The following is a 12,946-nucleotide window of genomic DNA, read 5'->3' as shown; positions in this document are numbered from 1 at the left end:
TTGGGTTTTTTCACTTGGGTTTGGGCTGGCCCGGTTCGGAATTTTTGGATAAACCCTAATGAGAGTAACTTTGAACTTGGTTGGGACTTGCTCATGGACTCCCCCTAAGCCACACCACTTCCTTTGAGAATATAATTAGGTGTTTCGGGTTTAGGGTTTGGATTGAGCTTGGGTTCGGTTATAATGTTTTGAAGTTTTTGGATAAGCCCAAAAGAAGGTGACTTTGAATTTGAGCTGGGCCTGGCTCATGGGCCCTAACTCCCTTAGCCACTTTTTGATGGATCTTCACTCCTCGTTTGAGAATGGGATTTGGGCTCTTGGGTTTTGGGTTTGGATTGGGATTGGGTTCACTCACGATATTTTTGAAGTTTTTGGATAAATCCAAAAGAATGGGATTTGGCCCATTTGGGTTTTGTACTTTTAATCCCTTTCTAAATATAGTTTAAATTTTTTGTTTCTTCTACAATTAATAAATTCTCTACATTTCTAAATTTATATCTTTATCTTTATCTTTATCTTCAATGGCAATTGAACAATAAAAGACATAAAATTTTCTAAGTTTAGCACTTACTTTAAGAGAAGTTTTTATTTTAAATTTAGAACATTATTCATTTTAACCAAATTTCACCTTAATAATTTAAATGAATTTATTTAGAATATTGTTTTCCACTTCTTAAAATAAAATATGATGATAACTCCCAAAATGATATTTTAATGATAGTAAGAATTCTTTAAGATCTATATTAAAAAGATCATGATTTTTAAAACTATTTAAAATTTTTTGAAATATTAAAAAATATTTACTATCTCAAATTTTAATAATTTAAAAAATAATTTTTAAAGATATATATATATATATATATATATATATATATATATATATATATATAGAGAGAGAGAGAGAGAGAGAGAGAGAGAGAGAGAGAGAGAGAGAGAGAGAGAGTTAGGATGTTTTATATAGAAGTTAGTATTTTTTATTTTTAATAATAAAAATAGGATACGAATCAAAAGTACTTCATGGATTTATTATCAAATTTGTCATGATTAACTTAATTTAGTATATTTTGATATCAATAATCTAAGATTAAATAGATAAATTAGATAATTAAATTTCTTATCTACTTTGTTATGTGAGGTTAACCCACTCATCCTAGTGTGTGTATATATGGATTGTTGAAGAAGACTATGACATATAAATAATTTCATGCACTAATCTAGAAGTATAATTCCCATATTGAAAGTTTGGGTTATTTTTCACATTTAAACATTATTTTACTTGTTATAATTTAATATTTCAAAAAAATAAAATTTAGACACGATTACCTTTTTTGGAAGGTCAATATACAAAAATGGAATTTTCTAACTAATTTTAATTATATTTTATTTTCTTGTATATTTTTTTTATAATATATTTAAATATAAAAAAATTATTTTTCTTAATATTTTTTTTCTTTTCTTATCAAATAAAAGTGCAAAACAAATGTGTAGGCCAAAAAAGAAAGTGCAAGCTTATTTAACTAAAAATTTTTTATTTTTCTTCATTCTTCTATATTTTTCTTCTTTATTTTCTTTCTTCCATATTTTCCTATAATTTTTCTTGAAATCAAATATAACCTTAAGAAAAAAATAGAGAAAAAAAATAGAAAAAGACCTAAATTTAAATTTATTTAACTTATTTTTTTCATTTTAAAATTAAATAATTTAAGATATATATACCGTGTGTTGTTTTTATAAATTAATAACCTCACTTGAATAATAATTTTTTTTTAATTATGCAATGTATTAAAATTAATAACCTAGCTTAGAGATCCTTAAAGACATAAGAAAGTATAAATTAATCATAAATGAAATGCGTAAAAAATAGAAAACAAAATTCATAATAAAATATTGAGTAACTTTTTGTAATGTCAATTTTCTCAATTCTTTTTATTTTTTTATATATACATATTAAATAATATGCATCTAAAATTATATGTGATTTTTATACCTAAATTGTATTCAACATCGTCTTTAATTTTTTGCAATGCATACACAATATCTTATATATGATTTCGATAAAACAATAATCCCATTAAGATAATAATTTCTCCTCATCCTAATAGCATTATTTTATTTGAGTTTTATTGAGATTTTAATTCATTTTAATTATAGTTATTTTTTAAATATATACTGTTTTGATAGTAAATCAAATAAGAAGAAATAATTTTTTTCTTTATTAAGTACTTTGTGGAAGACAACATGGCCAAAAGTGAATTATTTTTTTTAGATATTTGATTAAAAAACTTGAAATATTCTTAAAATTGAAAAAATAACATTTAAAAAAAAAAAAAAAAAACTAACCCTTTTTTTTTTATTTAAAATTTTACCATTTTTTATGTCAACAAACATGATCCCACATTTCAAATTCATTTTACTTCCATTCTAATTCCTAACTCTCTCCCATTCTCTCTCAGTTTGCTCCCTCAAGAGATAAAGACCCCTTATGAGAATTCTTCCATCAGGGGATAAAATCAACTGCAAAAATCATTTTATTTTTCTTTCTTCTTCAAGATCGCCATTCTCAATTTTTGCCGTAATTTTTTGTTGGGGTTTTTGGTATTGTTTTTTTATTAGAAATATTTGTAATTATTTTTAGTTGATATTTTTTTGCATTTAGGATTTGCAGAAGTTTTTGTTAGTTTTCTTTTTCTTTTTCATTGTTTGGGTTTTCTATCATGGTTTTTTCTTTTTTTTAATAAAACCTTTATGATATTTTTTGTTTTGTTTTGTTTATTTTGCTGTTTGGAGATTTTTGTTGGGATTTTGGTTAAAGTTTTTTTGAGTTGTTTATTTATTTATTAGGATTGAGATTTTATTGGGTCTTGAAAATGAGATCGAACATTTTAATTAAAATTTATAAATAAAACAAAAACTTAATTTCATTTAAGTTCTTTTTAAAGAAACTTATCCACTTTACAATTCAGGTCCTTATAATCAATTTCTTTACATATAAAAGGAAAACTTAACATAAGTTAAGTTTTTTGTTTTTTTTAAATAAAACTTATTTATAGTAGAGTTTACATTATTATTATATTTGAAAATTTAACTTTATTTAGGTGTTTTTTTAAATTAAACTCAAGTGTATATTTAAAGTGAACACCCTTAATGAGAAATTAATAATAAAAAGTGAAAATGAAAAATATTATAAGATGAAATGAATATAATGAAAAAAAAAAAAATGAGAACATGATTTTTATTTTTTTAGGCAATGTAGTTTTGGTGAATATGAACAAAAATGAAAACAAGTTATTTGGGAGATAAGAGAGTGGATAGAGCATTAGGAGATGACAAAGAATTTTTCAAAAATAAAGTAAATTAAAAATATAATGAATGTTCATGAAATGAGAAAGAAGGAAAGTTTCAACTCACATTTAGAGACGAAGTCATGTAGAGAGAGAGAGTATGCTCGGATCGTGGCAAAGAAAAAAAAAATGAAATTAATAAAATAATTAGAAAGATGGTGTTTTTGGAGGGAAACAAATCAAAAGGGTAAAAGACTCCAAATTAGATTATTTTTCAATAAAATTAAGAAGGAAGTCAATCTTGCAATTTTACTATTATTTTGGCCTAGCTGACCAAATAACCCATTTTTATTCTCAGACTCCATCGAAAGACCCATAGTGGATTGCATACAAAATTCAAAGAAAATGAGAAAAGAAAGGTAGGCATAACCACAAGAAGAGCACTTCGGTAATGGTTAGGTGCGTCTCACACACAAGCCATGGAATGATTGGGTGAGGAGGGCTCGGTGGAATTCCTGCGTCATCCTCCAATCTATGGGTCCCAGCTGTTTTTTCTTTTGTATTTACATCCAATCGTGTTGGTGTGCCTGTGATGGGTGTGAAAGACAACTGCTGTGATTTGAGCATGCGTCTAGTGGATATATGTTTTGGGTCACTACTACTGGGTGTGGAATCTGAGTTGGGCAATGGCTACATGTGTGTTGTTGCAGCATTTTCATGTGAGTGATAGCTGTTTCTCAAGAACCCCTTATTTGCAGTCTTCTAGAACTTCTCAGCTTTCGAAGCTCAGGCCTTGTGGGTCTTCAATCAGGTAATACTTTGTGTTTGGGTGGTGGGAAAATGGAAGAAAACAGTAGGATTTTTTGCGTTACATGATGGTTTGGTGCCTTGGTTTACTAAAAATGGAAAAAAAAAAAATTCCAATTAAGCAGAATAGTTAGTTGTCCATTATTAATAGGCCCAGGAGTTGAAGCTTAAGGGGTATTAAATCAGGTAACCCTGTGTTTGGATGGTGTGAAAATGGAGGAAAACAGAAGGATTCTTTGAATTACATGATGGTTCTTGGTGCTTTGGTCTACTAAAAATGGAAAAAATGATACCCAATTAAGCAGAATAGTTGGTAATATTCGGCCAAGAAGTTCAAGTCTAAAGGGTATTAAATCCGGTATTCTGTTTTTTAGATGGTGGGAAAATGGAAGAAAACAGTCGAATTTTTTAGCAGTGATGGTTCTTTTTGTTTTGGTTTACTAGAAATGGGGGAAAGAAGAGGATACCCAATTAAGCATTAGAGTAGGTTCTATTAGGCCCAGAAGTCGAAGTCTAAAGGTCTCAATTAGGAGACCCTGTGTTTGGGTAGTGGAAAAATGGATGAGAGCAGTAGGGCTTTGAGTTACGTGATGGTTTTTGTTGGTTTAGTTTACTAGAAGCGGAAAATTAATGATTTCCAATTTATAGACGCACTTAGTTGTGTTTGGCCCAGAAGCTGAAGGAAAGGCTTTCTATCAGGTAACTCTGTGTTTGGGTGGTGGGAAAATGGAGGAAAATAATGCTGTTTTCAGTAACATGGTGGTTTTTATTAGCTTTTTGTTTTGGTTTCTTGAAACAGGAAAAAACTGATGCCCTATTAAGCAAAACAGTTGGTTGAAATAGGTGCAGAAGTTGAAGTCTAGACGACGTTCATAGGTTGGAAAATGGCTAAGATGGTAGAATCTAAGAGAAGGGGATGATTGTGGCATAGACATATGTGTCTTTATGACACAATCAATAATTTGATTCTTTTGGGTAACATCATGGCTCTTGTTATTGTAGTTTCCTAGGGCTAGAAGTCCAAAGGGACCTCAATTAGGTAACCCTATGTTTGGGTGGTGAGAAAATGGAGGAAACAGTAGGATTTTTTAGTACTATCATGGCCCTTGCTGTTCTGGTGTTATAGAAATGGGGAAAAAATAAAAGAAAAACGAAGAAAATCGGTGATACCAATTGAGCAAAATAATTTAGTTCTATTATGCCCAGAGATTCAAGCCTAAAGGGTCTTAAACTAGGTAACAATGGGTTTGGATGGTGGGAAAATTGAGGATAACCACTGGATTTTGGGCATCATCTTGGTTCTTCTTGTTTGGTTTCTTAATAATGGGACGAAAAAAAAAATGGTAACCCAATTAAGCAAAATTGTCAGTTTTATTAGGCACATTTGGATGTCGGTTAAAGAATTCTAGGGTCCCAATTGATAAATATCTGAGATGAGAAATCATTTCCTCCTTTTATTTTCTTGCATTTTTCTTTGAGCAACCAAATAGAGCTGGGACAGTTTTTCTTTCATTGCTTCCATCTAATTGCAGAGAAAAGAATTGAGACTTTTCTCAGTCTGATATTTATTTTGCCTTGGCTTCCAAACTTCAAAAAATAAGTTGGCATACCTTATGTTTGGTTGCTGAGAAAACTAAGAAAGAGGAAAGTAAATTCAGCCGAGTAGAAATTTTTCTTGGGTCACAAATAATGGGAATTCTAAGCATAAAAAAATCTTTAATTTTCTCTTCTTTTGAGTTCTCTCAGAAACCAAACAGAGCATATGCAAACTAGGTTCAACAGAGTGGAGGTTTTCATCTTGTTTAATGAGAAGTCTAAGATCTAAATTAATTTATTTCCTACTTTTTCCTTGGCAGCCTAGGAGTTACTAATTGGATTTGGGGCTAATTTGTTATTTGTTTCTCATATAGATGCCAATCCACTAGCACGGATAAACAGAAATCAAGAAATCTATTGGACAATGCGAGCAACCTCCTAACCAATTTTTTAAGTGGGGGAAGTATAGGGTCAATGCCTGTAGCTGAAGGTGCAGTTTCTGATCTTTTTGGTCGGCCTCTCTTCTTTTCACTGTATGATTGGTTCATAGAGGTACCATTTCTTTTCAGGAATGTATTCATAATATTTCATTTGTGTATATTACACATGGCTCCTACTTGTTTAGTGGTAGATGCTTTGATGACTATGTTACTATTTGGTTGCCGATATAAGAGGAAAAGTACAAAAGAATAATAAATCTATAGTCTTATATTTTTGGTTGTGATAGGGCTCATTGGAAAACAAATCTTGACTTGATTTAGCTGATTGGTCATTGAAAACTTCATTGATTTCATCTGTTAGCGAAAGGGACATGAAAAATAGAACCTGGCTGGATAGGTCTGGGATGGTAGTGCCCATTTCTAACCAGTTCTGACAAAGTTTGCTAATGCTGGAGGGGAGCAACCCCACTTAGTGATCAGTCTGCAAGTTCATTTAAATCAAACAAAATTTATCATAAACAAGGCTCATGCAGGGAAGCTTGCATGTGTTGGTCTTGCCAGGCTTTCCTGAGGGAAGCTACTAACCTTTCTGGTCTCTGGCACACCTCTCCTAATTGTTACCTATTTATCTGGTGTAATCCTTTTAGGGAGGATAATTTACATATTGTTGCCCTGTTCTGTTATTAGGCATAGGTAGCATGATATCAATGTGTTTCAATTCTTCTAAATAAGAGACTCCACTGTGTTAATTCTACTTTCTACTTGTATTATGCTAATTTTGATCTCTGATCATAATTCAAATGCCATGTATTTGGCTATTGAGTCTCAAAATTTATCTTATATGTGATATGATAATCAAAAAGGAAGTTTGAACTTCCCATGGAACCCAGCTCAAAATGTATGATCTTGGATGCATTTTTCCCAAAGACCATAAATCTATTAGGTTTTGCTGTTATCCTGCCTAGGGTCTTTATAAATACGTAGAATTATTCCCTTTGAGTAGCATTGATAGTGTATAAATCCATGCCTGAAAATCAAAAAGTTGGAAAATATAAGGGTTTTGACATTTTTTGGTTTCTTTTCCTCCAGTTTCTTGGGTACCAGATGGAGGATTCATGAATTGTAGTCTCATTGTTCTATTTTTTTGCCACTCTTAATATTCTGAGTCTCCCCATTTCCATATCATTTCATATCCTCTTTTATTTTGGTTTAATTTGGCAGCATGGCTCAGTGTATAAACTTGCTTTTGGGCCAAAGGCATTTGTTGTTGTGTCAGATCCCATTGTTGCAAGGCATATTCTTCGAGAAAATATCTTTGGTTATGACAAGGTATTATCTAATAATGTGCTTCTTTTTGCTATTCTTTTTATTTCTCCCTTGCTTGCAGAAGATATTGCTTAATGTAGCTTTGTCTCATGGTTTTTGCCATGTTTTATCGTTTGGACTTGACATTTTTTTCTAAAAAAAAATGTGGGTTAAATAGATCATGCTCTTGGCTTGATGTTGTATGTGTTATTCTACAATGTCAACATATATCTCCTGAAATGTTTATCCAAAATTTTTCATGTTTTGCTAGTAATTTCTGCATTCTTTTTGGATCCATATTCAATATTTACTTGATATCTTTCTCAATGACTCCATATTTTCAAGATGCGAACCTGATGGCCAATATCAATATTTTATTATTTTGTTCCATATATGAAATTGCCTTCAATGAATATGGATTCATGCATGTATATGTGCACATATTTATTTATTCATTATCTCAATGTATTAGTTTTGCTTTAACCTGTTTTGTCTCTTTGAAATTACGTATCGAATAGAGAAGCAATATAGACAGAAACCTTTTATGCAGTTCTATACCTTCTGAACAATTTACTGAATGCATCATTTTTAATTTTATGTGGAGGCAAACCTTCACCATTTCAAGCTTGCAAACTGAATTTGTTTCATATGTCTTAGTTGGGTCTTGAACCTAATAGGGAGCATAAACTTTGAAGTAATGCATCTTGGTGACAGAAACAACTTGAAATATACTACTTTACTAAAGCAATTACTTTTCTAAAATAGTTAATTTTTGGAGACTGTTGTGATAGACAACAGCTGATATTTCTTCCTCCATGTTAGTAATAGATTACCTAGAGAAATAGGTAAAAGAAATTTCCATCCAAGATTTAATAGTTGGTCCATTCTCAGCCTAGGTAAAGTCCATCTTGCTGTGATAGGAATGAACAAGAACAAATAAGTTTTGGCTAATGTAATAAAGATACCAATTGTCGTTCCAAAGACTTCACTCGCTTTATTTATTTAAAAAAACTAGCCAAGCAGACAAACAACCCCGGATCCTTTTAATTTCTCCTGCATTTTTATTTGATAAGTATTTCACATTTACGATGAAATTTATGTGCTGCTTGTTCTTCTGTACAAAAGGATCTTGACTAATTCACCCTTTTTTTTTTTGTTTGTCCACTACTTCTCATATGTAACAAATCTAAAATTATGATAAACCTAGAAAAAAAAATCTAAACTAAGAATAGGAATTTTTGACAAAGGTGTCAAGGATCATTATTATTTCGACACAAGAAAGGGATGTGGAAAATCCAACATGGTATTCTTTCTACCACTATATTAATGCGGAGGTAGTTTCAAAATGAATAGTTGGAAATTTTTTTGGTATCAAACACTCATGTTAATAAAATGATTGAAGAAGGCGTTGTTACTCACATGTTTACTTCCATTGTGGGTAATGTGTTTGGGTTCATAGCTTTGCGCGCTCTACGTCTAGAGGATTTGTGAATCTCCCCTGCTTATTCTAAAACTTTTCAAGGCCCGCCTCATGGCATCCAAGTTGAGAGAGATAAATTGAACAAGTATGGTTGTCCCTTATTGGGATTGCCAAAAACGGACCACACCTAAAGTCAGGTCAAGTTCTAATTGTTCAAGTTGACTCTGTAGTAATAAATCCGCGGATCTAGAAATTCATTTCGGACAATTGAACCTTCTCAAACTGTTTCTTTTTAAGAACCAAAAAGATTTGTGCCAAAATAACAGAAGACAAGAAGAACAAAAGGCCTTGAATACGTAATGGATCTTGAAGTACTATTTCTGCATCTCCCTGACCAAATCCACCCACATTAGGATTACTCGTTAATTTCATTAAACATTGCTCAGATGATACCTACCAATGTTAAGAAGAAATCTCTTGAACTCTTTTACTTTGTATTTAATTGAGTTCAATCTTCTCAAATTGGAGAATCTTTGAGTTATTGCATTCCTCCCAATTGGTTTTCCCAAAAAACAACATTTTGAACCTTGTTTTCTGTATGTTGAATACAACAATTTTTGGATACATTCTTAATCTTGTTGTTAGAGCTGTAATTGCTGTAAAAAAAAATTTATAATATGTTAGCTTTAATGGCACTACAGGAGAGGAAGCAATAACAGCCTAAAGTTGGAATAGTAACAGACCTGAAGTTTGCATTTTTGGATGCAATGGCCATACACGGGCTCGAACCTGCAGCTTCATGCTTGACAGTCTTCGAGGTTACCATTGTCCCAAGTAGAAACCACCTATTGTGCATGAAAAGCATCTATCATAAGAGATTGAGATAGTGCCCAACTTACTTTGCTCTCATATTGTTTCAGTAGCTATGAAAGACTCGTGTATGAATCTTCTTATTGCTTGTAGGAGGGCGTTTCCATTGTGGTTATGTTTTAGCCACCCTTAAAGACAGCAAAAATATTTTGAGTTTTCTTTCTTGTTGTATTGCATAGTAGACTTTAGCTTTTTGTTCCTTGTATCAGAAAATCTCAAATTTCATGAAATAGAAAGTTAACGTGGCTATCCCTTTTACTTCCCAGTCCCATCAGTGCTATATATCAGCTAACGAATTATTTAGGTTATGATTCTTATGAATACATCACAAAAAAACTGGTCAAAGGAATATTTGTTTGTGGTCCTCTTTCTTATCCCCCTGTTTTCTCTCAAAAGGAGTTTGGTTGTCTATAATGATGAAAGAAAAGGGGAAATGATTATGGTTAATGAAAATAAGGGCCAAGCATTTATATGTGGTTTTTTGTTTGACCAAATAAGCCAAAAAATAGGTTGTTATGTTGGCATCTTTGATTTTGTGCATGTTTATTACTTATATATGCATATATTTTACTTCTAGTCATAATTGTTGCATGTCATTTATCCATTCTGATCTTTGTACCCAAGTTGTCATATCTTTAACTAGGGAGTTCTTGCTGATATACTAGAACCAATAATGGGGAAAGGCCTCATACCTGCTGACCTTGACACCTGGAAGCAGAGGAGAAGAGGTGAGGGCTTTGCACTTAGGCTGAGGTTTGCATCTTAGCTTATGACCAAGAATTAAGATTCTGAAATGTATTAACTAGATACACATTCATTAACTGATAAAAAATTTCTGTTGTTGAGGTTTTCAACTGTTTATATCCATTCTTGAATATTGTGGGCATGAAAGTATTGTTTTTGATCGGTACTGTTGAGAGGATTGTATTACCCATGCATGCTATATCCAAATTGGTAAGTTAGGAGGAACTTGTTGGTTTCAGGATGGTTCTTGTAATATAACATATTGCCTGAGCATCCATTACACTTTGGTTTTACTTCAACCATTTCTAGTCCCTACTTTGGTGGATTTATGCGGCAACTTGTATTCACTTAACAAATCACCAGCACCATCAGTTGGTTATATAACTAGATCATTTACAGTTCTGTTTTCAACCTTTAAAAAGGAATAATTTTCTTCATTATGTTAAGTAATTATGAGGCCTTACATTTTAAGCAAGATTTCATGGATAGTTATCATGAATCTAGGTTTTTAACTTTTGACAATCATTCTAACTTATTTTAGATTTCTGTTTTGAATATTGACACTTGATCCTCTCCTATTAAAGTTCGATGAAAATGTTGATTTGAATCCACAATGCTAAACAATATTAATTGTGTAAGCATTGCAGAAAATGTCAAGTGACAAGGAAATTACAATAGAAGCAGTTAAGTACTAGCTGGTCATCTTGGGATTTGGAGATTTTATTGGCAACTGTAGTCTATTATTTAATGAACTTCTAGTATCAGGAAACACTAACATGTGATAATGGATTCATGAGCTGCTGGATGGCTAGTTAGAAGGTATCTAATCACTTGAGGGCCATTTCTGTGAAGCTAATAACCTAAATATTCTACTAATACTGGACTTTACTTACATTGTCTAAATTCCAAAAAAACATTTACTTTATGAGAACGATTTTTCAAAATAACAAACTGGCTTGGCCTCCTATGTTTTACTTTCTCTGTACTAGGAGCTATTGGTTGGGCTATGAAGCTGGATTTTAGTCTTATTGGAGATTTGAGAGGCTTTTTCTATAGGGACTGGGCATCTCTTGGTTGAAGGTGCCTTCTAGGTTGTAAGTACTTGGGCAGGTAGATAGTTTAGTTCTGGATCATTTTAATATGATTTTTAGCCTCTATGAGGATTTGAGGATTTTGTTTACTTATCTTTTTAGTTTCTTCTGTTTTTTCTTGTTTGCACCGTCCTCTAGGTTTTTGAAGATTTCTTATCCCTCTTTTGTAAATTGCCTTTGCTTTTGATCAACAAAATTTTGTTTCTTACAAATATTATTCTGTGATTATTTTTCACTCGTTAAACTGATAAATTGGTAGCATGTTAAGTTTCTTTTGCTACTATTGCAATAGAATGGCTGATGGTTCTAAAGAGTGTGAGAAAGCCATGAAATACCATGTATAAGGTTCAAAACACTACATTTAAACCTCTTGTTGGTATAATCATTGCATTTGGTTGACAAAAACTAAAGGGCATGATTTGTGTTGCTAACAAGAAGTGCTTGTGACAATGGTGTATGAATATTCACAGGTTCTGCATTTTCTATTATTGTTCTGGTTTCTACATATATATTTTCATGGTCTTTGATTTTTGGAGCTCTTTTTTCGTTAAATGGACATCTTTAATTTGTTCCAAATTAAATTGCAGTTATTGCTCCTGGGTTCCATGCTTTATACTTGGAAGCTATGGCAAAAGTATTTACTGAGTGTTCAGAAAGAGCAATATTGAAATTTGAGAAGCTTCTAGAAGGAGAGCACTTGCATGGGGGAAAGACAATTGAGTTGGATCTTGAAGCTGAGTTTTCAAATTTGGCACTTGACATTATTGGGCTTGGTGTCTTTAACTATGATTTTGGATCTGTCACGAAAGAATCTCCAGTGATAAAGGTTCATGAAATGAATATACAGTCTAGAATTTCTGTCATGGGTTGCATTTGTCTTTCAATGCATTTAGATTTTGTATATTCATTCAATAATTTATACTCCTCTCATATATGCATTAAAAAAACCTGATTTGGCACTTGACATTATTGGGCTTGGTGTCTTTAACTATGATTTTGGATCTGTCACAAAAGAATCTCCAGTGATAAAGGTTCATGAAATGAATATACATTCTAGAAGCTCTGTCATGGGGTTGCATTTGTCTTTCAATGCATTTAGATTTTTTATATTTATTCAATAATTTATACTCCTTTTGTATATGCATTAAAAAAACCAGTTTCTATAATGTTTAAGTTACTCTCTTAGATTTTTCATCTGCTTTGCCACTTTTATTTTCCTCAAGTATATATACTAGATGCAATCAAAGTTAATTTATAATTGTAATTTGCTATATACTATTGAAATTTTTATTCTCATGAAGGAAAATTGTGGCAAATTGCAATTATGGATACTGTCTCACTTTCTTTTCATCATCTCTTCCAAATATCATTGTTTTTCTTGCAAGGTCTGCCACCTTTTATTTTTCTTGTCTATATTTACATTAAAATTTTAATTTTAATTGGTGTTATCAT

General features: G+C 31.6%; 1 protein-coding gene across 2 annotated transcripts in view; it reads left to right on the top strand.

Moving 5' to 3' along the window:
• Nucleotides 1–3,716: 3,716 nt before the first annotated feature.
• Nucleotides 3,717–12,946, top strand: part of LOC117911080 (cytochrome P450 97B2, chloroplastic) — a 22,694-nt gene continuing 13,464 nt past the window's right edge. The window contains exons 1-6 of one of the 2 annotated variants that reach the window (XM_034825261.1): nt 3,717–4,092; nt 5,999–6,176; nt 7,286–7,393; nt 10,303–10,387; nt 12,082–12,267; nt 12,473–12,525. In XM_034825261.1, the coding sequence (XP_034681152.1) occupies nt 3,968–4,092; nt 5,999–6,176; nt 7,286–7,393; nt 10,303–10,387; nt 12,082–12,267; nt 12,473–12,525 (735 nt within the window). In that variant the 5' untranslated portion in view covers nt 3,717–3,967. Of the gene's footprint in view, nt 4,093–5,998; nt 6,177–7,285; nt 7,394–10,302; nt 10,388–12,081; nt 12,321–12,472; nt 12,526–12,946 lie in introns of both variants that reach the window. The other variant, XM_034825260.1, reaches the window with a different exon arrangement.

The sequence above is a fragment of the Vitis riparia genome, chromosome 3 (assembly GCF_004353265.1).
Source record: "Vitis riparia cultivar Riparia Gloire de Montpellier isolate 1030 chromosome 3, EGFV_Vit.rip_1.0, whole genome shotgun sequence".
Taxonomy (NCBI): Eukaryota; Viridiplantae; Streptophyta; class Magnoliopsida; order Vitales; family Vitaceae; genus Vitis; species Vitis riparia.
Note: the sequence above shows the minus strand (reverse complement) of the source record. Positions and strands in the feature narration are given on the sequence as shown.